General features: G+C 42.7%; 1 protein-coding gene across 1 annotated transcript in view; it reads left to right on the top strand.

Moving 5' to 3' along the window:
* The first annotated feature begins 6,572 nt into the window (after positions 1-6,572).
* GPC3 (glypican 3) overlaps positions 6,573-26,334 on the top strand; it is a 439,290-nt gene continuing 419,528 nt past the window's right edge. Inside the window, exon 1 of the mRNA XM_043459569.1 lies at positions 6,573-7,162. Within this exon, the coding sequence (XP_043315504.1) occupies positions 6,988-7,162 (175 nt within the window). The 5' untranslated portion in view covers positions 6,573-6,987. The remainder of the gene's footprint in view (positions 7,163-26,334) is intronic.

Raw genomic sequence — 26,334 nt, forward strand, 5'->3', positions numbered from 1 at the left:
AATATTGCTTACAACAAGCATTACTGTGCTGCTCATTAGGAGAAAAATTAGACTTTAAATGTTGTACACAATATTTTGATTAAAGAGAGTGCTAAGGAATCAACAAATATACCTTGAGGATCTCCTATGAAGCCATTTCTGGGGTCTGTGTTGTGGATGCATTCAGCCTTTTATTCAATAAATAGGTACTAGGGGCCTACTATATCCTAGGCACTGCTCTAGATTTTGGGTACAGAAGTGTAAGAACTCTTCCTTCAAGGAGTTCACAATCATAAGGACATAGACTGTCAGAGGTAGAAGGAAGCTTAGAGAGCATGAAGTCGGCCATCCTCAATTTACAGTTAAGGAGGATGTGATTCAGAGATGTTAAGTTGCATATTCAGGGTCACAATGCTCAGAAAGGCAGGATAAGAAGGAGAAACAAGTGCTTTTGACTGCTGCTCCTCTGCTCCTTCGACTATTCCAATCTATTTGGGAAGACAGGGTACTCTCACATGAAACAACTTCAGAACGATATGAGACAAAAAGCTGCTAACAAACCATATGGCATTAAGCATAAGTTTAACAGCAGTTAGGGAAGGACTGGAGACATCCAACAGAGCTTAAATCTTCTGAGTAATGACATGCAATTTATTTATGGCAGGGGAGACTTGCTGTACTTCTGACATGAGAATGAATGAGATGAAGGCATTCCAAGGAAGCCTACTTCCCTCTGGATCTTATCATCTTGTTTTGTTTTGGTATGTTTGCTATGTTTTGGTACACAGGCAAGAATCTCTTTCATTTACAACAGAAAACATGACATAAATTAGGGGGGAAATAATGGATATAATAAAACACGAAGGTTGTAGAGATCAACCTCCATTCTGTAATTTACACCAAGTTCTACTAAGAGGCAAAATCTCATGCAAACCATATTTCCTGTCTTTTGAGTATTACTTGAATAAGAGTGAGCCAAAGAAGAGTGTTCCTATGGGATAATTTTTGTAGGAGAAATCTTTTAGTTACACATTTATCCTCACATGGGCTACCTATTATTGGAAAGTTTTTATGCCTTGTGAATAGGAATTCCCTATAATTAGGGAATGTGGGAATTTATTTTTGTAAAGAAAAGCATTTCAGAGCTTTATTTAAAAACATTTACTCAGTGACTATCATGGGCCAAGGCACAGTGCATATACTTAGCATAATGCTTCTCAAACAGTTTGGAGTGAAGGGTCAATTTATTTAATATTATTTTTATTTTCTGATATTAATGTGAACTCCTGATCATCTAAAGCTCAAAAGTCATGACAGAGACAAAAAGGTAAACACACATTTACCCAGTGTGGTAAATGCAGTGGTCACCCCAGGTTTTGGTACAGCAAGTGTAGCAACCTCTGGGCTTGGTTGGTACAGGATGGAACCATCTAGCACTTCTCCTCCCCTCCTTTGGCTGCAGGTCCCAACCAAACTGCCTCTGAACAACACAGTTTCTAATGGATAGACTTTACAGTGACTATAGAGTTACCAGTGGGGTGATGGCCTTTTCTTATGAGATGCTACTGTTGAAATTCCCCTAGACTTGGTACTGTGGGTGAGGCTTGGGAAGTCAGATGGACGAGGCCACTGAAAGTATGAATTGCTGTCCTTGGTGGCTGTTGATTCCCTCCTATATGTTATTGGGAACTCAGGGAGCTCTGGGGGTGGGAAAAGGCCTTGAGAGAAGCAAACATGTGAGCGGTCAGTGGTTAGAGGTCAACTATTGACCCAGTCTCCAGAGCAAAAAGACCCAGAAAAAACTTAGCAAATTTACTTACAGATTCTACACAGCATACATCCAAATAAACATATTACATTACCTAAACCACTGAGTTTTGGGGGACACAATAATTCAAAGCAAAACAAAGTATTCGTGAATTGCCATGTGGCACCTAAAGCCATGCCTCAGGCGTCACCAGTCTTTCCATTTAAAGCTACCATCTTCTCAATCACCTAACTACAAGCTCCTTAAATTTTAGTAGAAAATTGATTATCTTATGCAATAGAGACAAAATGTTAGATATACATTTATCTGCCCAATCAAAAAAAAAAATCAATGGACTAGAGGTATGAAGAAATATGTTAGGAATCTAGATCAATATCCCTTATACATATGAAGACAGAATGGAATAATTTCTTATTTGCAGCAATCAACATGATGCCACAAATAAAAATCTCAATAGTTTTTTTCAAAGTCTTGAACTCTAACTTACAAGAACCTCAGGATATTTTGTGGATTTAGTGAGGGCAAAGTATAGTCCTAGTCTGGGGAGAGGCTATCCATCCACAACTCATAATGCAGGCATCTCAGCTGGGTCTATTAATTTTCCACACACATGGAGCCAAATTCTGCCTAGGATTATTATGCAATTTTCAAAATGGCTTTAAGTCTTTCAACTTACAAAGTTACCATTTACATTGCGCGGGCCTGCTGGCTGGGATGAATGAATGCACACTCTTTCCCAAAGGACCATAATTCATTCTCTGATCATAGCTTATACATTTGGGAGAATTGGGATCAGTGTGCCTGGCGCCTCCCCTCCCCTCCGCCCCACAAAGGAGTCATACACTGCAAGAGAAGGAGACAAAGTGGCTGTGTGCCACGGCGCGCAGAGGTGTGGCTAGGGAGGTGTTGACTGTGAGCAGCACCAGTCTAACATATAAGCAACCGTCTACATGATGTGATTTCAGGTGTACCAAAAAAGGCCTCATTGCCCCTCAGTTTAAACACTCCCTTCCCACTGGCAAATGCCTCGAATTCCACAGTTTTTAGAGCCCTGTTCCTTTGGCTTAAAGCTTTGATCCCTGTGAAAATACCCCCTACCCTGGGTGGGCAGCCCCATTGTATCCCATCAACCATATACACTGGGATGAGTTTTAAAATTTCTTCTCAGAAAGGAGGTTTTGAGGGTGGTGTGAAGGGGAGAAGATACTGTGTACCTCAAGGGAATGGGGAGGGGAGAGCATCACCTGGAGGGGGGTGGTGGTGGCAAGGGGAACTGGGCCCAAGACAAACCATGTGTGCGTGTGTGGCCGTATGCATGGCTATATATGAGCCCCTCCCATGGCGGCAGCTGTTGAACACCCTTTCTTAACCCTCTCCCAGAAACCTTGATTTATGCTGCTTTTGGAGTCATAGAACCAGACTCTCCTCCCAGCTACAGCAAGATAATAGCTGCCGGCTACAGCTGGGAATTCTCGAATTCTTTCAAACTGGAGACTAGGAACGAAAGGTGAAGAAAAGTTCTTCTGGGCCTGCTGTGCTAGGTAGCCTTCCTCTGAGGCCCAAAGAGGAAAATGGGGCCCAATGGTGTTATCTAAATGCTTCCAACTGGGCCTGAAAGCACAGAGCCATGAATTGTGGAAAGTGAACACCGGTGCTCAATCAGCACATCCTTTTGTGTTTCTAGACTGATTGTTTCTCTTTGTCTCTTCCAGCTGAAGAGTAAGGATGAGTCATTGGCCTGACTTCGAAAATGAGGAAGGGGGCCCTGAAAAGTAAGATGGTTGTTTATGTAAAAAGAAAAATAAAACCCAATATTAATTCATAGTCACCCATCTTGGCAGTTTATGGCAGATAAAGTAACAGATTTAACACTTTGGTAAAGGAACGGGATTGTGTCAGTAAAACTCCACACACTGTAAACTGGCAGAATGGACAGTTGTCCAGAGTGTCCCTGCAGTCCATCCTGACCAAAAGCCTATTCTTCAGTGCCTATTCCAGGGCCTGAAATCCCACTGGCAGACTCTTAGCTTGGGGACTGAAACGTTAGAAAGTCTTTGGGAGTCACTTATAAAAAAAAAAAATGCAACCATTCCTTAAGCCTAGCAAGTTTTATTAACTCCTACCTTAGGTTGGCTTAAAGCCCTCAAGTAGCTGCTTGTAGGGGGAGCAGAAGCTTTAAGGCCAAAACCTTAAATATTTGCCAAAACCTCAGGGTGAGTTTGCTTATGACCGAAGTCCAAATTCTACTCTTTCACATACCACCACACAAGTTTTGCTAAATCCTCATATTCTCAGTACTATTAAAAAATTTTAAAGCTAACTCACAGTTTTATTTAAGTTAATTTATCATAGTATTGTCTACTAACTTTGTCTTAATGAAATCATTGCATTTGGATGTACTACTATGCATGTTCATACATTTCTGATCCACATTACAACAAAAATTTATTAAAAAAAAAACAAACCAAAACTTCACTGGTCCACATACCACCAGAGATTCACATACCTCACTTAGGGAAGCACTGCCCTGGCTCATATAAAGTATATTAGATATAAAAGTATATATTAAAAATAAGTTGTAGTCCCTCTCTTCAAGGTACTCAATACCCAGTAGTTGAAAACAACTGTTGCCTTTGTAGTTAGTTGCATGAGCTCTGGAAGATCATGAATTTATGGGAGGTCATGTCTTCCTCTGCGAGGTCATGAAATTCAATCAATGCTTGCCTTCCAATCTGCCCTTTGGTCACAGGGCTCCACAGGTGGAACATATCAAACTCACCAGCCAAATTATGACTCTTAATTGGTGTTTCTTTTAAAGTGGATATGTCATTTGTCAAATGTTCAATGCAGGCGCAGGCCTAGCCCCAGGCAAAATTATGAAGTAGGAGAAGAATGCCAGGCTGCACTCAAATGTTTGTTGAAAAAAGAATGAATGAGCCCTCCGTCCTTGAATCCCTCTCTCCCAACCCCCGCATCCACTCGGTGCCTTTTTAAATTCTATCTCCTAAATATCTCCAGTAGTGTTTTCCCTTTCCAAGTCTTCTCCGCCACAGGACTTCATCATTTCTTGTCTGGATTATTTTCACAGCCTCTTAACTTGCTTCCAATCTGTTTCCTTCTCCAAGTCATTCCCCACAATGTTGCTGTAGAGATATTTTCATAGGGCAAACAAGATCATATCACCCCTCTGCTTAGAAGTTCCTTCAGTGCTTCCCCAGGCTCCTTTGCATGCTGTGGGGACTCATAATCTGACCCTTGCTTACCTCTGCTGTTTTAGCTTCCCTAACTCCCCAGCTTGAGACCCTTACTTGCACCTCCCATCATCCAACTGGGTCATGCTCTCTCCCATCAGAATCTTTGTTCATGTTGCTTCTTTTCCCCTGGCACCCTCCCCCCACTTTCTTTTCTCACCTCAATTCCTACTGGTCTTTCAAGCCTGAATTTAGGATATCACCTCTTCTGGGAATCTTTCTGTGACTTGCCTTCTCACCCCTCAGAACTTTGCATTTGCCCCCATGTTAGCAATTACCACATGCTGGGTTGACATTTTTCTGTTTGGTTGTCTTTCCCACAAGACCTGCAGATCTTTGAGGTCAGGTACCATAGGTTAATCTTTGTATCTCATGGTTTGTACCTCACAGTGTCTGGCACGTAGCAGCAATTCAAATATTTGTTATTGAATGAATGAATGATCCCCTCAGTCACCTACCTTTCCTTTGCCTCTCTTCTCAGCCCACAAGTTATGGCACACAACCTCCTCCTCCATGGCCTGGCACTCACTGCAGAATTCCTGGGGTGCAGGCTCTTCTTTTCCTTTCTTATCTGAACCTGCTTCTCCCTAGATCAGAGACAACAGGATCAGATGGTCAACTAATTCACACTGAGGTGTTAAGTCATTTCATTATACAAATACTTATTGAGTTCCTACTATGTGCCAGGCATTGTGCTAAGGTGTGTGTGAGCCACTAGAAAGAATATGGGAGTTAAAGATCCTACTTAGTTAAAGATCCCTACTTACGGGTAATGACTAAATGCATTTCTCCTCTGAGAGGTATTTGATTTTCAAAGAACTGGATTTCAAATGATGAAATTTAAGCAGGAGAGGTGGGATTTGGGGTAGGAGACCTCTCAAACAGGCTAGCTCTGGCTCAATGAGTTTGCTGTGTGAAACGGTTTTCTAATGAATTAGGCTGACTTTAAACCTCAGGTTATCTTGTCGTCACCAGTTCTGCTTTGCTTCATGAAGGGTCACCAGGGGCTACCTTACAGGAGATGTTCTTTTAACATCCTGGGATCAGGTGCCTTCTCTGACTTTGTGTGCTTCTATTAAGTTAAACCCCACGGGCTGTCAGATTTTTAGCTACAGTATTCAAAGATGAGGCAGGTGTGAACCTCCCCCCCACCCCTCAGCCAGCGGTCCCCAGCTGCATTGAATGTGACTATTTGTGGGGTAGGTTTGTGAGCTGCGTTGGGAAAAAGAATCTAGGGAAGCCCCTCAGAGAGCAGGAAGAAGAGGTGGATTTTGTGCGGAGGAGGAAGACCTCTTGGGAGGCTCTGGTGGCCAGAGATGAGCTGGACCTGGCTGGGAGGAGGGGTACCGAGGCCAGGGACCTCCACGCTCCCCGAGGAAGGATGGAGAGGTTGCAAAAATCCTAAAGGGAAAAGCCCACTCGGCTATAGGCCAATGAGCGGCGGGAAGGAGGAGTGAGGCTGGGGAACTTCTCCCAGAGCCAGTCAGAGGGGACGGCTGCTGGGAAGCCAATCAGCGCGCCCGAGCCTGCCGCCCCTCTGCAGTAGTTATGCCAGAGCGCCCTGTGTAGAGCGGCGGCGAGCCGGCAGCTGGGCTGGGCGGCCAGGAGCCACTGCACGCGCTCCGCGTCCTCCTCTCGCGCGGCTCCTGCGGGATCCCAACACTGCGGTACCCCAGCAGTTCCCGCAGCCCCGCGCCCGCAGGCTGGCCGCGCGGCCGCCGCCGCCCCCTGGCCGCGCAGTTCGCCTCGCCCCGCCCCACCCGGTCCCTCCTCGCCCCGCCCCAATCCGGTCAGCCCCGCCCCGCCCCGAGCCACCAAGCAGTTCCCGCCCTCGCCCAGCGCCCAGGTAGCTGCGAGGAAACTTTTGCAGCGGCTGGGTAGCGGCACGTCTCCAGCTTCTTAGGGCCACTGCCAGGCTTGCCGAGTCCTGGGACCTCTCTCGCCCCTGCTGCCACTCTCCCACTCTCTCCTCGCTCCCCGCCAAGCAGGATGGCAGGGACCGTGCGCACCGCGTGCTTGGTGGTGGCGATGCTGCTCAGCTTGGACTGCCCGGGACAGGCGCAGCCCCCGCCGCCGCCGCCGGACGCCACCTGTCAGCAGGTCCGCTCCTTCTTCCAGAGACTGCAGCCCGGACTCAAGTGGGTGCCCGAAACCCCGGTGCCAGGTGAGGAGTCGTCCCTCGCGCGTTCCCCGCGCCGGGCGGTGAGCCAAGGGGCGCATGGTGGCCGTAACCCGAGCGCGCTAGCCCCGCGGGGCCGCGATCGTGAGCCCAGCGGCTGAGTACCTGGGAGTGGTCCCCGCACTCGAGCCCCGGCCGGGTCTCCCGAGGAAGAGAAGGGTATATGTGGACCGTGTCCGCATCTCCCAGGCTTGCTGGGCTGTCAGCGAAGATGCGAGTGGTTGAAACGGCGAGCATGGCCTTCTAGTGGGCGCCCATTTTTGGGGGAGGGGGGCAGGGCGGGAAGGCTGGAGTTGGTTCTCCCAGCCTCGGCGAACTGGCGCCGCACATCCGAGCTGGTGCCTCGGGAATTTGCCACCCTCGCTCGGACTTACATGCCAGAATTTCAGCCTCAGCTGGACCGCGGCTCCAGCCATTCTTTCCCCAACCTTCCCTCACGCCCTCCTTTCTGCAGCCTGGGCTCCCGAGGCTCGCGGGCCCAAGTGCAAGCAAAGTTGAGGACAGATCTCCGAATCCGCAGTGACAGGTAAAGACACGCGGAGGGAAACTTTTGAGTAGGAGCGTCCCCCACATGAGGAGGACTGAGCCTTTTCCCTTCAAAACAGCGTCTCTTCTCTAGACTGGCAAAATCGTTTCCAAAACCATGCTGCTGGCCGGGGGAGCAAGAGTCCAAAGATGATTTAACTCCTCCCCTTCTCAAATTCATCTGCCTTCTTGACAGGCTGGACCCTGAAAGGAAGATGATTTTAGGTGGAGGAAAGTTTCTGAACGCTTGCCTTTTGTTCGGCACAATCAGATCGTGTTGTAAGGGCATATTTTAACCTTCCCTGAGCGCTGCCGCTGTCAACAGATGAATATTAATGGCCTTGTGTGATTGACTGTCCCACGGTTGGAGTCCTAAAAGCTTGCTTTAGAATCCAATTAGGACAAGTTGCTACACTGACAATGCAGGCAAGAAGAGTCGGTTTCAAACAGGTTAATTTATCAGAGGTGCGCTCGAAGAAACGGCTGGTTGTATTCACAAACCGTAAAACGTTTGTGGCCTCCGGGGTCTCTTCACCACCCATGCATCCACCAAAGCACGCGTCCCGCGCTTCCGAGGGATCGGGGAGCAGCCCTCGCCAAAACTTGGCTCGTGGCTCTCAACAAGTCAGGGAGGCGGGCCTGCTGGTTGGGCCAAGTTGTGAATGCGATGCGCGCCCTGTGGGCGCTGCCGGCGAGCGTTCATTAGCGGGAGGTTACCTAGGCAGCCAGCGCGCCCTCAGCCTTTTCTTTAGGTGGATGAAAAGAGCCAAGCGAGCCTGCTGTTTAGTTGCAAAGGTAATTGGTCACCCTTTTTGGGGACTGAAATGCATTTGCGCATATGTTAAATATTGCTTTGCAGGATTTTGCTCCACGGGAGGGTAAAACTACCTCTTCCACTGTTAAGTGTTAATAACATACCACGTGGGCGTGTGCAGGAGCTGTAAGGGGCAACCTATGAATCAGTTCCACAGAGCTGAAACAGCGGGCGAATCTCTCTCCCCTCGAAGTGCCGTGGTAATTAGATTGCTAAGGCCAGAGACATGTTTTTGTTGATAATGTAAAAATTGGTCCTTGCAGGATGAGCCCCCACAAGATGAATGGGTCCAAGGTTGGGACTGGGGCCACACTGGGCGAATTTGAAGCCAAGGAGTAAAGATTGTACTTAAAAGAGGAAAAAAGACCAGAGGGAATGCACAGATACTCACTCATTTAGCAAACCCCCCCCTCTACAGAGACTCAAACAGGCCCTCCCTTGCCCTCCCCCAGCTCTCTGGCTGCCTGCCTCTTTGCAGCATCTGTATAAAAGTATTGGGAGGGCCCACACACCGTGTGTATGAGATTTGGCCTGGGCTCCCTCCTTCCAAGTTCCCTTACTCCTGGCCTAAAGATGGCCGTATTCCATGTAGAGAACAGGGACTTGTGATGGAGATTTTTCATTTTCCTCAAGTATCTCCCAAACTCTATAGGAAAATCATATTCCGAGCATCTTTACCATATAAACCCAGCGTTCTCTACTTCATTTCTGTTTAACAAACATATGCCCTGTTGAGCACCTTCTGTATGGCAGGCACTGTTCCGACTTGCCCTGGAGCAAAGCCAAACTTCAAATATGGTGGGTGATACCCACACAGCTACCATATAGCCTGAATTTTCTGGGGGCAGTGCAGATTTCCAGTACCCCTGGCATGAAACCATGTGTCCCAAATGTTAGTTGGGCAAATTCAGTCTTTGTAGATAAAGAAAGCATGGTGGAAATCCTAATGTCTGTGCGTGGAAAGAGCTCATCAGTGTTTCAGAGAAGAGATGATAATGGAGGACTTAAATACAATGGCAAGTGCATAATTTCAAAAGGAATAAATGTGTGACTTGCTGCTGTTATTCAGTGGTTGGAAATAGAAAAAGAGCTGCAAATTACTTGATAGTTATGAACCATCATGATGACCGCTTGACATTTTTTTCCCTGTCTATATTTTAAGCCATCTTCAGTTTGCCCGCTCCACTGTATTAACTGCATTAAAGCTTTCTTTGTCCCAGATAAAATGAGATTTGGTCACAGTAAGGAGAAATCCTCAAGAATGTCCTGTGTCACTTAAGGGGAGCATTTGGGATTGACTGCTAACTTCGACCATTAGCAGAATTGGGTTAGAGTGGAGAAGGTACATTTCTTATGCTAATATGGATGAGACTAAATAGCATTTGAAATCGGCCAGCCTAAATAAATCACTGGTGCTGAAGGACTACACTAGACTTCCACAAAGCTGATCTAAAGCCTTACAATCTCATGTTCCCATTTTTTTTTAGTGTTCAAACACACAGGATAGCAATTCTAAATGGCATGTCCCTCAAATCCATAGATCTTTTCGTACCCTACTCTTTTTTTTTTTTTTAAAGGATTTGTAACTTGGAAAGCACCACAGATGGAAACCAGGCACACAGTTAGCATTTGGCAGAAAAATCCATATAACTGACTTTCAGTGCAGCTCTTTTGCCCTTATTTAATTTAGAAAAATTCAGAAAAAAGCCAATGAGCTCATAAGTCTAGATGTTTATTTTGTTTTGCTTAACCTACCCACAGGCGCAATCAAGAATGGATACAATTTTAGGCAAGGAAAGTGAGCTAGTAATCAGACAATGATGTTTCCAATTGTCTCAAGGGAATGTTACAGAAGTCTGAAAAAAAAATTCCTCTAAACAAAAATCAAGTGTAATTCACTTTATGAATGCCATACACCACTTTTGGGGGGGCGGTGGCGATGGTGAAGGGAACGGATGGAAATGAGAAAAACAAACCGTGGTAGTGTTGCAACTCCCAGAAGATTGAGGAATCTTGCCTTAGAGGGCCTTGGAAAGTGCAAGAACCAATCCAGAAGGCCAAATGCCTGTATGGGTAAAAGGCAGCCTTGAAGAGCCAAAATCGGCTTGGAGTTTCTCAAAATAGATGAAACAACATAAAAATAAAAATCAACATTCTTGAAAAAAGAGAGAGTTTGGTATTCGTTGCTGTTGTTTTAAAGTATGAGAACTAGCAATCTCATCCGGGTTGCCAGCTGTGGCTCCCCAATTAGTTGGAAGCTGTTAGTGGTGCTAAAGCCAGGAGAGAGAATAAGTGAGGCATGGGAGGGTTTTTCTCCCCTGAGATTGCATTAGATATTTGAGTGAGCAGGTGATTTGTTGAAACTTTGGAAAAGTCATATTACCACGTGCTAACTTGGACTAGTTTGGAGAACTTGCTCAGATGTGGTCTGAATATATTTATTATGCTAATCCTGATGCTTGGTACCAAGATGTACTTAGAGGGAAACATCAATCTGAAGAGATGGCTGATGATCGGAGGAGCACCTTGGCTTGAAAGGAGTCTCAGAGTGCCTGCTCCTTGGCAGGCTCTCTGTTAGGTGTTGGGGGTGCCCAGAGGAAGAAGACATAGTCCCTTTTGTCAAGGCGCTCACAGTCTAGTGGGGGAGCATACGAGTAAACAGGCTTCTCAGGAAACTTGTAGGATTAAATAGGGTGAAAAGGGCTAGAAAATACCTTCAGGAAATTGGCTGAAATGGTCACAATAGCCAGCCTGGTCAATGGAAAAAGAAACTGAAGAGATGAAGTGGGAGATAGGAAGAAGTCGCTTAATAGAGCCACCATCTTAAACAGAGTTTTCTTAATTCTTGGAGCAAATTCTGTTTGTAAGCATTAGGAAATACAGGCATAAGAAGATTTCGATGGATGTTAGCTGACACAGATGGTGTCAGCTTGGCAATGTGGTTTTTTTCTTATGGGCTGGTAGGTTGTATCCAATGTTTTGATGCAATATTTTTGAGCATTCTGCTGCTTCCATCTTACAGTTGCAATGTTTGCTGTTCACTGTAGCCTAGAAAGAGTCTGCTTATTACCAACCTGGGAGAAAAGAGGTCCGGATTTGTCTGCTATGAGACAAGACAGAAAATATGTTTTCTCCTTAAATGGCAGCTATCAATAGGACCACGCCAACTCTAGTGTTTGATGCATATACAAAAGCATGGGTCTTAAGAGGTATCTTATTACTCATTTCTAAGAAAATTGAAGATAATCACTTATAACTTGTGCACATGATACATCATTTGGAAAGAATTTCACTGGGGATCATATTGCTCAACTGAAAAGTTCTGGCATGCTGAATTTGTACATTTTTGTGAATGCTTCCTTTTACTCTGATCTCTAGCTTTTTTCCTGCATATGGTTATTTGTATGTTTTAGATTATAAGCTCCTTAAAGGGAAAGCACTGTATTTGATGCAGTGTGGAGCCCAATGCTAAGAGTACCATAGCATGTTTCGTAAATAATAGATAATAGCATTTCTAGATCATTATGTATTCTTTGATGAAACTCTCAAATCCTTTCTTAAGCTATATGTCATCTTACTTAAAGTCTAAGTCCAAATTTTTATGAGACATATTGAGGTATGTGGACAAACTTCAAGCTGCATATATTTTGACTGGAGACTGATTCAGGCTTACCTCAGTTAGCTGGCGACTCTTACCGTCAGGCAGGGCTTATTAAGGTTGAGATTAAGGTTGAGTACTCAGAGAACAAATTGAAATTAGCAACATTGTTATGACTGGCTTAGTATCATTAAAGATCAACAGTTATTATAGCACATAAATTGTAAGACATCTCTTAAATCAAACTCTCTTTGATTTAATGTCAGCTAGACCTTTCTCGCTAATGTTGACATTACCATATTTGGGGGTTGAGCTATAACACATGCATGAACCTGTTGAAGTACCTCACAGGTTTCTGTAACCTGGAATCAGAATTTGTGCACAGCCTCAATTCCAGAGATCACACCAGGAGCCAGCATCTCGTCAGCCCTAGCTGAACTTCTAAGCGGGCTCGGTGTTTTTTTGTTAATCTAAGGTCTAATGGAAAGTGTGGGCTGAAAAATCCCCCCCTCTTCTGCCCATGTTTAGCAAGTTGTCAGGCTTGAAACAGGATCCCGAGCACTCCATTAAGAAATGAGTACCGGAAAATAAGAGTCCAAGTCATGGGCCCCCAACTGGCTTTAGAAAGAGCATAAAGTAATGGAAATTTATCTCCTGAAACATAATGACAGTAAAAATGTTATTCACAAAGCATCCTGAAGGTGAGCATTATCAGCAGAGAAAACGTGCCTTTTGAAATGCTGTGTGTGAGCGGAAAACGCTCACTGGAACATTATAGTCTTACTTGAATGCCTGTTGAACAGACAATGTAAAGATTTAGTTCTCTTCTTCAGATTAGGCCAATTGAATATTAATTATCCAAGTGCTAATTATTAGAAATACTCGTTTGCCATTTTTAAATAAAAATGAATCCAGATTGATTAACAGGGAATGCACTTCCATGTTACAGCCTTATTTGAGAGTTTGTATTTTTTTCTCATGAATAAAAAGGAGTCAATGTTAGGACCAAAATGCGTTGCTAGTGTTCTGAACAGTTAATTACGTCTAGTAGCTGAAATTGCATTTATATGCTAGATTAGTAAATCTACTAAGCTCTTTGAAGTATACTTAATAGGCTTATATTGATAAATAATTGATAGGAAGACAGATAAAATACAAGCGAAAGTGGCAGTAAAAAGGGACAGAGAAGTTAAAGCGACTGTAAATGAAACTTCCAACCACTGGATTCCAACCATTCACCTGAAAGTTGAAAGATGTACATTTCTCAGAAGTGGAAATTTTGAGAGTTTTCAGTATTTTTCAAAATTTACACAATGAAGCATGCATTTATTTCTTAAAAATTCAGCAAAACTTTAGAATTTTAATTGGCTTTTTTGAATCTGCCTTTGAATATAAGTTTATTACTGGAAAATTAGAAATCCTGATTATGGTATCTTTAAGGTATGTGTTTGTAATTATTTATATATCCTTATTAGATTGTGATTTTCTCAGGGTTATAGGGGCTGTGTTTTATCTTTGTATCCTCAGTGTCTAGCATAGTGCATAGTAACAAATAACAGGTATGCAACAAAATTTGTAGGCTAAATAAATAAATGGAATTATAAATTTATTGTAACCATAAACTTTCCATAAAACCATTATTTAAGTAGTTGATTCATTTTTACTAATATACTAAAATTTCTAAAGAAGGAACTACTTTTTCAGGTCAAAAATCCATTTGTTGCCTATAGGTAAGTGATAAAGGACATTGGTTTAATGCATTTGGCTGTATATAACTCCCTGGGAAAAGTAGAATAGCCAAGACTTACAAGAGGTAAGTAGTTTGTACTTGTTTACAAGGTTATTTTAAGAAGTTAAAAATAAATTTAATATGTCTACATGTACATAAATGCATATTACATCAGTGCATACATTTAACTTCACTTTACAGATCTGTATTATTTAGTGTGAAAATAATGCAACTGGTGTCAGTTACAGAGTACTAAATGTATATATATATACACACATATACATATACTAAATGTATATCAGTTTTTCTTCAGTGTTCGTTGTACCTTACTTATAACATCAAGCTTCATAAATGTACATCTAAAAGGACGTAATTCAAAGTGGATTTTCAGCCATGGGAATTTTATTGAATATAAAGGGCCTTATGAAAGTCCTCTTAATTTCTGTATGCATTAGGGCATACTTTTAAAGTTGGCTAGCGATGTTCTTGCAGATACAGACCCAAGTAGTAAAGAGGGGAAAAGAGAAAAAGATTATGATTGTTTAAAAATAATATTAGATTTGAATAGTTTCCTTCTTAATTATGATTCTGTTCTCTGTCTCCCAAACTTTGCACACTGGTACTTCCAGTATGTATCATGGCATCCTGGGATTCTCCATTGCTCATTGTCAAATTTTGGTTTGGATGATTGAAGCTGAGGGAAACATGGTGAAGACAGGAAAAGTTAGGGTGACAGATACAGGGAGTAGGTAAAAAGTCCTCCCTCTCGTATGTATCAGAAAGTTAACTCACACATAACAGACTAAAAGGATCGGGAAACATTTGAACATGGAAATTAACATGTGTGCAGAGACAATACAGAGGTATGCTCCAATTACATTCAGCTCCCAGAATTACCTTATTTGTACTTCTTATTTAGTATCCATGATTTTGAAGTTCATTGTTTATGCATAGCCTCTGACAGACCCTGTGCTCATTGAATGTAGGAGTCATGTTTGACTGTCACAGTATCCTCTAGAGTGGTGAGCAGAGTGCCTTATACAGAGTTATTATTAAAAGTCGAAATGAATGTAAGAATAAACACATAAAGACATAGTTTGGAGGACTTTATCACTGTCATGTGACATCCTAGGATGCCATGTGTGCTAAGTTTCTCAGCCGTGTCTGACTCTTTGTGACACCATGGACCATAGCCCACCAGGCTCCTCTGTCCATGGGATTCTCCAGGCAAGAATTCTGGAGTGGGTGGCCACGCCCTCCTCCAGGGGATCTTCCTGGCCCAGGGATTGAACCCAAGTCTCTTAAGTCTCCTCAATTAGCAGGTGGGTTCTTTACCACTAGCGCCACCCAGGAAGCCCTCAGGATGCTATGTATCTAGAGAAAGGCTGATTTTCTGAATGCATCATTTTCTAAATTGATTTGTAGCAGAGACTGAGGAAGGGGAGTGGTGAAGTTGAAGCATATTTTTCTATTCTTTGTGACCCTGGGAGCCTTGTTGCCCCTCTTGAAAAACTGAAGTTTGACAAGTAGAGAGATTTTAGCTGCAGCTTTATCTGAATGTGGTATTTGTATATGTTTTATGTATATATTAATAGATTATATATGTATAAATATATGTTTCTGTTATTTTGATAGCAACAATTAATAATTATGTGTTATTTAAACTGTTTGAAAGTTGTGAGTTGCTACTCTTTGCAGTGGGTGGTCTTTCACAATCATACCTTACATTTGTGTCATGAAAGCTTTGCTTTTATATCTTATGTACAAACAATGCAACCACTCATAAAGTGTCTTCAGGTTCTGAGTTCCACAGATCTGCTTGGTTCCAACAGCCCCCATACATATGTGTATACTTGTACATACACACATGTAAAATACCCCTATAACTGTCCACCCTTAATATAGCTTTTCAGCACCTAAGTAAACCATTTTCAGTTGGATTCACCCAAAGTGTTACAGACCTAATTGTCACTGATATAGAGCTACTGCTCATTTATTGAGTTCCTTCATTTCCCTAAGTACAGAGATATGATCCTTGTTCAAGTTGTGATGGTTAACCCGTACTGTGAATTTGGCTCATTTTGGAGAACTACATCTAGCGCTGGCTTGATTGCATGTTGAGCTCTCTGGAAATGAGATTATGACCCAAGAGATACTTTTCAAGTTAGGTTACATGGAGTGATTTTATTGGGGAACCACATTTAACTATTTTGAAAAACAGATGGAAATTCTCAGAAAATGAACCTATTAATAATGAACTTTGTATGCTGCTGCATAGTCGCTTCAGTTGTGTCCAACTCTGTGCGACCCCATAGACGGCAGCCCACCAGGCTCCGCCGTCCCTGGGATTCTCCAGGCAAGAACACTGGAGTGGGTTGCCATTTCCTTCTCCAAGGCATGAAAGTGAAAAGTGAAAGTGAAGTCACTCAGTCGTGTCTGACTCTTCATGACCCCATGGGCTGCAGCGTACCAGGCTCCTCCGTCCATGGGATTTTCCAGGCAAGAGTACTGGAGTGGGGTGCCATTGCCTTCTCTGACTTTGTATGCTATCTCTGAATAAATATTACAAGTTTTTCATTCATTCTTCAACCAACATTTATTGAGCACTGATTCTATGCCAGGTACTGAGCTAGGAGCTGATGAATAAGATAAAACCACTGCTTAGGGAGGGAGCCAGTAAGGAAAACTATGGATGTCAAGGCAGCGTGATGAGCTGGGTGCCCTGTGCAGATCTGGTCGCTGTTGAATTATGGAAGAGGGTAACCAGTTGCCTTAAGTGGGCTGTCCTGTAAAGGTATGTGGAAAGGTCCAGAGTTACTAGACAAAATGAGACATTTGTTGTATTGGACTAGTTTGGGTTGTTTGGAGTGCAGATGTGGGGAAAGTAGAGGAAAGATGAACAAGAGAAGTATGTAGGAAATGCTAAGGAGTTTTGATGAACTGTATCCAAGGATGACGAGGAGCCATGAAAACATTTTTAAGAAGAGGAAACACCATTCAGTATGGAGGATAACTGGAGAGTGAGTGGTGGCAGGGAGTTTTAATAACGCAGGTGAAAAGGCAGGGCAGTAAATAGGAATAGAGGAGGTAGGATAGACATGACTTGTTGACTGGTTATGAGGATAGAAGGATGAGTCTAGAACTTCTAGTTTTGCTGGGTGGTGGGGCCACAGCAGATAATAGGTGCTCAGTAAATATTTGCTGAATGAATGAGTGAAACATAGGAGGAACATGTTTTTGAGGGGTAAAATAATGAGTTTGATTTTGAACAGGTTGAGTCTGAGGGGTCCTTTGATTATTGGGGCAGAAATGCCTGGTAGGTAGTTGAGGTTGTGTTTTGGACCATAGAAGAGAGAGCAGTCAGGGCTGGAGGTGTCTATTTGGACATTATCAGCATGTAGATAGTAACTTAAAACTGGGGATAGATAGATGAGATCTCGGGGAAAGGGTGTATATATTCTTCTGGAGTTCCGGAGAAGCAGGATTGCGAATCATTAGTATATAGGCTCAAGTTGGAACTCATGGGTGTGGATGATATTTTCCAGGCTTTTGCATGTGACATGTCTTAAAATCTGTTTTGCCAACATCTGGTGATTTTTCAGAAAAAAAAAAAAAAAAAAAAAAAGACCAGCCAAAGACTTTAAGAACTCACTTGATTAAAAGTATGAGTATGTGTTGTCATAGTGCAAGACTTTGCAAAAAAGATAATGTCCTCCAACATACACACACACAGACCTCTGTGTAGAAAAATACATTAGAAGCAACGGATCAGACTTCTATTATTTTTGATAGCAATAATTAATAATTATGTGTGTCATTTAAACTGTTTGAAAGTTGTTGTTAACTCTTAGCGGTGGGTGGTCTTTCGCAGTCATACCTTACATTTACGTTGGTAAAGCCTTGTTTTTATATATCTTATGTGCAAACAATTCAGCCACTCATAAAGTGTCAGCAGGTTCTGAGTTCCACAGATCTGCTTGGTTCCAACATGGAGGTCCCTCTGGCTCTCCTGCTTTGGAGAGAAAGAAAGCTCTAACTGTGTGTAGCTTTGGAGCTCTGGTCTCTATTCCATTTTAGACTGGGCCCTGCTGACGAGTCTTTGAAACATGTGGTTTCAGGCAAATACTAGGAATACTTATGTAATTGGGTTGGTCTTTTCCTTTTTTCTTTATTTTTAATTGGAGGATAATTGCTTCACAATATTGTGTTGGCTTCTGCCATACAAAACCATGAATCAGTCACAAGCATACATATTTCCCTTCCCTCCTGAACCTTCCCCCCAAAGTGTCTACGGAGATGGGAATTTTTTTGGTTGGTGGGGGGGAAAGGGTTGTTTACTTTTCTGTTTCTCTGGCAAAATGGTTTCTTTAATTTCTCTGTTGTTGCTGAGGTTACCATTTTCATTCAACATAAGCTTGAAACTCCTTGTTCTTCAGTAGATTTTTTGAGTCTACTTTCTTTGATGGACTAGTTTGGAAGGGCACAGGAGAAGAGCATGGAGACTACAATTCAGAGTGCCAACTGGATGTCACTTGTTTTATGTTTAATCTCTCATGTAATCTACACAGCAAAGTTAAAAGGTAGGTGCTGTCATCTCCATTTTACAGATGAAGAAACTGAGGCCCAGAAATGTTTCCTTTCCCCAAGGTTGTTTAAGTAGTGGAGCCAGGATTTACATCCAGATTAGTCTCACTCCATAGCTCATGCTCTTTCCAGTATTCACATTGTATTATGAGGGGAAAGAATATGGCCTGGATGGGTGTAAAGTTTTTGGCCTAAATTCCCACCCTCCTTTGACTTTTGTGATGCTGTACACTCTGGCTTCCCCTCCTAATTGTACAACTGATTGTGTCTGTGCTTGTTTATGCTCTTCCTCCCACCCTTTATTAGACACAAGTGTTCCAGGCGGGTTTGTCCTTTGCCCTTTCTTTTCTCTTTGTTCATTCCCACAACCATTCCCATGACTTCATTATCTTCACTGCTTGAATGACTCCCCCATCTTTTTCCAGCCTGACCTCTTCCTTGCCATCCAGTTCAGTATTTCCCAGTTGCCTGTTGGATATCTCCATCCAGCAGTCCTACCAGTGTTTCACTTTCAACACAGTAAAAAATTAGTCCATCATTTTCTTTCTTACCTGCCCAAACCTGCCTCTCTCCAGCATTCTTATTTCTGGTGATAGCATCTCTGCATGGTACCCAACTTGAAACCTTGAAATCATCTTTGACTTCTCTTTTTCTACATCTCACATCCAAATCAGATGGCTGAGTCCTGCAAGTCTGCCTCCATCTTGCCTCTCACTCTTATCCTGTTGACATGTGTGCCCTCTATTTAAGCATAACAGGCCGCTAACTCATTACTGAGAGGATCCTGTAGTTGTCTGCCTTCAAGCCTTTACTTATAAACCACCTGACTATCTTCCTCTCTTTGGTGCCTGTGGCCGTCTTACCCATTTTTCAAGGTGTCAGTGCAATGTCATGTTCTTCATGAATCACTTTATGATTCCCCAAGACTAGATGTGATTGTCCCTTTGAACTGTGTGATGAATGAACTTTTATGGCCTTGGTTCTTCTTTGCTCTTGTAATTATTTATATACTTGTTTCTTCTTACTAGATCCTTGCTCATTAATGTGTGGCCCTTGGACCAGCAGCATCAGCAGCATCTGGGAGCTTGTAAGAAAATGTAGAATCTGGGTTTCAAAACAGAAAGAAAAAAGCAGAATCTCAGGTGCCACCCCAGATCTACTGAAGCCGAACTTCTATTTTTTTTAAAACAGGATTCCCCCCAGGTTACTTGTATGCATATATAAACTCCTTGAGGGTAAGAACCTTGGAGCACTTAAAGAGAGTGTCTTGCATATAATAGATCATTGTTCTTTTGACTTCTCAAGTTTGTGCTCTGCTGCAGCTGTTTTTTCACTGATGTGAATGGTGGGGTGAGGGTGGAAAGGAGGGTGGGAAGAGGGGGAAGGAGAGAGAGATTCGGAGAGCGTGGGGGGAGAGAAAGAGAATGTAGGGGTTTAAGAAAGTGAGAAGGCATAGCCTACGGGATCTTTGCTCATTTGCTAATAACTTTACAACTAGTTTGGAAAATAGTCTTTGCTCCCCTATAGTCTAGGCCTTGGCTTAATTTAACGTGGCCAGAGGCAGCATCTCTTGTGATCATTTTGCTCTTACTCTAGGGAACTAGGAACTTCCTGTAGTTCATAAGAATCTGCTTGCAATGCTGGAGACCCAGGTTCGACCCCTGGGTCGGGAAGATTCTCTGGAGAAGGGAATGGCAACCCACACCAGTCTTCTTGCCTGGAGAATCTAGGGCTTCCCAGTTGGCGTGGTGGTAAAGAATCCTCCTGCCCATGCAGGAGACACAGATTCCATCGCTGGGTCAGGAAAATGTCCTGAAGGAGGAAATAGCAACCCACTCCAGTTTTCTTGCCTGGGAAATCCCAAGGACAGAGGAGCCTGGTGGGCTACAGTCCACGGGGTTGCAGAGTTGGACACAGCTGAGCCCATGCACATGCACTAGGAAAGTAATGGTTTCCCACGTTCTCTTTTGCTGCATTCTGGGGTGTGTCTTCTCTGGCCATCTCCCCAAGTCAGAGCTGAGCCTGTGAGGAGTTGCAAAGAGCCACAGGAGAACTCTGCTGTGTTTCAAATAGTCCCTTCTGTTTTCAGAAACAGATTTTCTGCTTTGTTTTCAAACTTCAAAGTCTGTTTCTGAAATAAGGTTTATTTTCCCCCACGGAATTCTGAAGGTTTTATACAAGTGTTAATTTCTAAAACCCAAGTCATTCCTTGCCTTTGAAACTTCAGTGCTGTGGGTCAATTTAATAACGTTGCCTGAAGGTTCTTTTGGCCTTCAAAAGCTGTCAGATTGCCTTTTTTGTTCTTTGAGAAAGTGAGGTTGCCTCATTCACAATGCCTGAAGGTGATGTTGGAATCAACATTTATTCAGTTATTTAGAGTCTCTCCCCACCCCTCAACGATATTCAGTTTTATTTTCAAGTGAGGTCTTGGTGGCGCAAGATGTTTTACCAACTAACAAATTCCCCAAAGCTCAGGAGCATTCCCTAGAGGACTGATAAGTAGCCCTAGTCCCTCTGACACCCACAGTAAGGGAAAGAGTGGGTGTTCTGTGTGCTCTTATCTTCCTTTTTCGCCTTCGTCTTTCCCACCCGCACATTCTTTCAAGTGGTGATAGTTTAGAACAGAAGGTGTTTTATGGTTTGCTATATTTATTGAATGGTTTTGTGTTTCTTGTTCTCTTAAAAAGATGAGTGGAATGCTTTGTATTTCCCTCGCTATTTTTAAAGTGGCGTTTCCTTTTCCTATTGCTTCTGATTTTTTCTCCCCTCTTTCCCCCTGTCTTCCTCTGCCGCCTCCACATCCGCTTGCCCTCAGTAATTCTGGAGAGAAAACAGGCTTTGCATTTCTGCCCACATATTGGGTTGGGGCACCTGGTTACTTCTCTTGGGATATTGTGAAATTCACTTCCTTAGTTTGGAAATGAAGAGGTCTAAAATGTGCACTGATGAATTTACACTCCACTTTCTAAGAACTCTTGAGTAGTTAAGAGGCTTCTTGTATAGATAGAACAAGGCTAAATATATCTGACTTGAATACCTCTGATCGTTGCAATATAGTTTACATTTGTTCTTACTTTGTCATAATTCTCAATGAATGCAAATTGCATCTCTGTTCTTCAAAATCTCTTTTCTTACACGGAATGCCTTTCCTTTTTCTCGGGTTAAGGGAGCCCCTTTGAAACACTGCTAACATGGGGTAGAACTGCCACCTACCTTGTAGGCTAACCAAACTAGTCTGCTTTTCCGTGATAAAGGGATCACATTTCAGGACATTGTTTCACTTGTAGGATTTTAGTGGCCTAGTTTCAAATTTGACTGCAGGTTAGAGAGTGTATTCCAATTGGAGTATTCTGTGGTATTTTTTTTCTTTGTGTTTACACTTTGGGGATCTTGGGTTTGTCCTATATCTATTATCTCTTCCAAGCCTGGCCAAGGTTGTTAGGTTATGCAGTTATGTATAAATATTTAACAAGATAAGTTAGACAAAATGTGCTTAAAGATACTTTAGCCCTCCCCCCAACCTCCTCACCACCGCGGGCCCCAGCTCGGTTTTTTTGTGAACTCACAGATGGTTGTTTTATCTCACATGTTTAGATTTGGAAGACATTCCTTTGCACTTTGCTTGATGGACACAGTGAAATGGAAGCTTTTCAGTCAATCTTGACTACCAAAATGGTAGCACGAAGGAACAGATAACATTAGGCTCCTCTTCCTATTTTTTTTTTCCTGACCAGTTATCCAAACTCCCCTAAGCCAGACGAGTTTTAAGCATGAGATTGTATGTTTTTTAAGAAAATATTTTGGATAAAGACTAATGCTCTCAAGTCCGGAATAACAATTAGTACCATTCATTAATCAGGGGCATGTTTTGACTTTGAGTCCTGGCGAGGAAATATAAACTGTGAAAGTCACACATATATATGAACCTCAGGCAAATTTATGACTTGTCAACCTTTTAAGGTTAAATTCTTAACCCCAAATCGGGGCTGGCTTTATATGTGGAGTTTGACACATTCCTCTGGGCCACTGAACACCCGCCTCCCTGAGCCCTTTGCCTAACAGCAGCTAATGGCCTAATGAGCAAGAAGGATTTCTGCCTCTTATCAGCTGCCTAAACAGCAACAGGAAGGCTGATATACAGAGTATAGGTCAAAACCTGAGTTCTTGAACCAAAAAAACCACAGGGTCAGTTTAAAACTCTGGATATATGGCATGGCTATAGTCATCAATACCTGTCAGTAAAGGAGCTGGACACTTGAGTTCAAACACATAGTTAATAGTTGTCAAAAGCATGAACAGTCTAATTAATTTTGCTAGTAGTCCTCTCCTTTGTTTAGTTCTTCTATAAATAGCCTTCATATAGTCTTTAATGAGCTTTTAGTTTGTGCCTGGAAGTTGTTGTGGTCATGCGGCAGGAGTGTTTGATTGTCAGATGGTGATGATGATGGAGGCAAGGGTATTTATATTTTGGCCCCGATTTTGAAAGGGGCTGCCAGATAAAGGTAAATAGATCTCTACTACTACTTTTCTTCCTTTTCAAGATGGAGTTTTTGAATAAATACACACTCAACTTGCCACAGAGTCAGAGTAAACCTTTGTGATTCTTCATATTGTACTCAGACCTTTTTAAGGAGAAAAAGAGTCATGGCTTGTTTCTTAGATCCACTTGGAATCCAGGCTCAGACTCGCATAGGATAAATATTTTAGGGGATTCAGTGCCCATCATAGTGAAAGCCCCTTGACTTTCATCTTCCGCATTTGCATTTTTTCAGAGACAATAATGAAAACATTTTTTTTCAGATTCCGTTCCGTTATTGAAAATCCTATTTACATAAACAGGCATTGTTGTGGCTTAGGGAAGAATGTGGGGTCCCATTCTTTAGCTCCTTGTATATCTTTGCTAAGGCTTGTCTAAATAGAAGTAATGACGCTTTAGTCTAAGCAGCTTTTCTCATTTAGGTAAGCAGGGTGGTTTGAAATTTCAGTTTACTAGATAATTGAGTTTCTTCTTCTTAATTATTTCAGGCATGCAGGTTGCTCTCTTGATAGCAAAGACCTTAAAAATCTAGTAATCTCCTTCGGCATCCGTTGGGTAATAAAATCCTGTGCATTTTCAGGGGTTAATTTTCATGACAATTGTGTATCCCCTCCCCACCCACGACCCAACCCCCTCCCCTGAAGAAATTCTGCTGTCTGTTAGGGCTTTGATCTCCTCACATTTGCAAAAAGCACACTTAAAAAATATATAAGGATGATGCTGGAATAACTGGATCTAGAGGAAATTTAAATATATTCAGATTCATGCTCATTACACAACTTTCATTTAGGGTTTATAATAGCCTTGTCATATTCTTCAGAAAATCATCTGCCTGACTTTGCCAGGCTTGGTTTTCTGCCCTGAATGAAAAACTGAAGATCAGCAAAACTGGAGCCTAACTATCCCCTATTCTATCCTATTTCTCGAAAAAAAAAAAAGGAAAAAAAATGAAAGAAAAGTTCTCGCAGGTCATCTAGTGCATAGTGAGGTGAGGAAAACCTTTAAAAAAAAAAAAAAGCTCAGGCTGCCTTCACATCTGCTATTCATTCCCACTGGTGTGACTTCAATTCAGCAAGTTTTTATTGAGCACCTGTGCTGGGGGCGGTGCTAATAATCATTAACATTTATTGAGCCAGGCACTGTGCTAAGCCCTTTATGGGCAACATCCCATTTAATCTTTACAATAGAACTACCAGGTGGGTATGATTTCTCCCATTTTACAGATAAGGAAATAGAGGCTTACAGAAGTTTAGTGACTTGTCCAAGTTTGAATAACCACGAAATGAATTAAATCTGCTTAGGCTGGTTTCAGAGCCATGTTCCTAATCACTACTCTTGTGGTGGGCTCAGCATTTCTGGGAATTATTTTTGAAACCAGTTTTGAGAATCCAGTATATGTCAGATACTAGGGGTTTGAAGTAAAACAACAACAACAACAGCTCTACTCTCTGTTCTTGATGGGGGAGGCAGACATGGAGACTGATGAGGACCAGGCTTGGAGGGGTCTCTGTATCTGTTGAGGGTAAGGAGGAGGGCATGGGAAGAGTGAAGGCTTGCATCTGTGGGAATGCTGCATCCCAAATGTAGCTCAGCAGACAGGGGTCATGGGCATTTGATTTTCCTGTTCAGTGAAGGTTATCATCTCTGGGTTGATCTGCCTCAGTGATTGCATCAAATGGTTTCCATCACTGCCCTCGTTGTCTGTAGCATCAGCTACCTTGAACCGCTATACTCTTTAGATATACTTGCAGGGTCAGCATGGTTTGGGGAGAATTGGCCCCATAGTTCCCATATTGTTTCTACTTTATTTCAGTTCTTTCTTTTAAAAAAGTAAAAATTAAATGAGGCAGATATTCCCAAATCAAATTACTGTGGTCTCAAGAGCTGGTGGCTTTCTGAAGGCAGGTCATATAAGACTAGCAGCTCGCAGGGAGGTCCTAGATCCAGGCTTAGTTCCTTCAGCTTGATCTGGAGCCCTCCCGGCACTGCCTCTTGGAGCCCACACTGGGCTCTGGAGAGCTCTGTATCTGAATCATCCTTAGCCAGACAGGAGAATGAAGTTACTATTAGCATTTTGAGTTTTTCAGTGAAATCCTGGGATGGGAAGGCAAATCCCCAAATCACCTGTTTGGGTAATTTATTTTTGTTTTTAGTAGCTCCCGAAGAAAGCAAGGAGGAAAAAAGTCACTACTGAGTATCACAGAACCATCTTTTATGTGTTGCAGTAATAACTTAAAATTTCCTCAATTTTTGGAAACATTTGGTTCAGGGCAAAGTGAATTCACCAACGTGTGTGTGTGTGTGTGTGTGTGTGTGTCAGGGCAAAGTGAATTCACCAACGTGTGTGTGTGTGTGTGTGTGTGTGTGTGTGTGTCAGGGCAAAGTGAATTCACCAACGTGTGTGTGTGTGTGTGTGTTTGAAACAATATTCTTTAGTTTCCAATCTCAGCTTGCCCCACCTCATGTCTCCAAGTTTCTTACAGCTGCTTTGCTTGCCAACTCCTCTCCCATGCACTTTCTCCTTCATTAAATCTCTTCCACGGAAGGGGTTGCCACCAAGTCTAGACTTCAGTAACACACAAGAGGAGGGCCAATTAGTGAAGATTTTGATTCATATTACATGAGAGTCGGGGGAGGAGGAGGAGGAAAATCTGTCCTTCCCAGTCCTTCAGATACTAAAGTTCTAACACAACAGTATGCTGAAGATGTATAAAATTACTGGAGCATTTACACAGCTATTCCCCAAGATGGCATAAATGCCACAGCACTAGAGCATGTCAGTGTAGACACTCAGATCAGCTGAAGGATAGGAAAAAGGAAAAGATCAATAACATTGCTTCTCACTAAGGGATCAAGAGTGAGGGTTTGATTTTCTTTTGGTTGCATTTTGCTCAGGTGCAATGTGTCTGTTGTACTAACAAGGCAACTGGCTCCCTTTTCCACAGGTTCCTATCATAGGGAAAGGGGAAAGATAAAATAGAGGGCACAGATTATTTACAGTGGCTGAGAAAGTAATTACAAGGTGCAATGGCTTGAAACTGAAATTTAGGTTAGCCATTAGAGCCGGGAGAAGCATCTTAACAGTAAGGGCAATTGGGCATCGGAAAGATTTGCTTGGGAGCTGGTTAAACAGCATCTCCAGAAGTGCTGGAAGACTAGGGTACCTATAATGTGAAGAAAGACATTGGGATATGCCAGCTCTCTTTGTGGCTGTTCACTTGCTAATAGCTTAAAACTCTTTTTTTTCATGTAAATGAAATACATCTAATTTATCAGACTTAAGAAAACAAACAGGGATTTCCCTGGAGGTCCAGTGGCTAAGACTCTGCACTCCCCATACAGGGTGCCCAGGTTCAATCCCTGGTCAGGT

Source organism: Cervus canadensis, chromosome X (assembly GCF_019320065.1).
Source record: "Cervus canadensis isolate Bull #8, Minnesota chromosome X, ASM1932006v1, whole genome shotgun sequence".
NCBI lineage: Eukaryota > Metazoa > Chordata > Mammalia > Artiodactyla > Cervidae > Cervus > Cervus canadensis.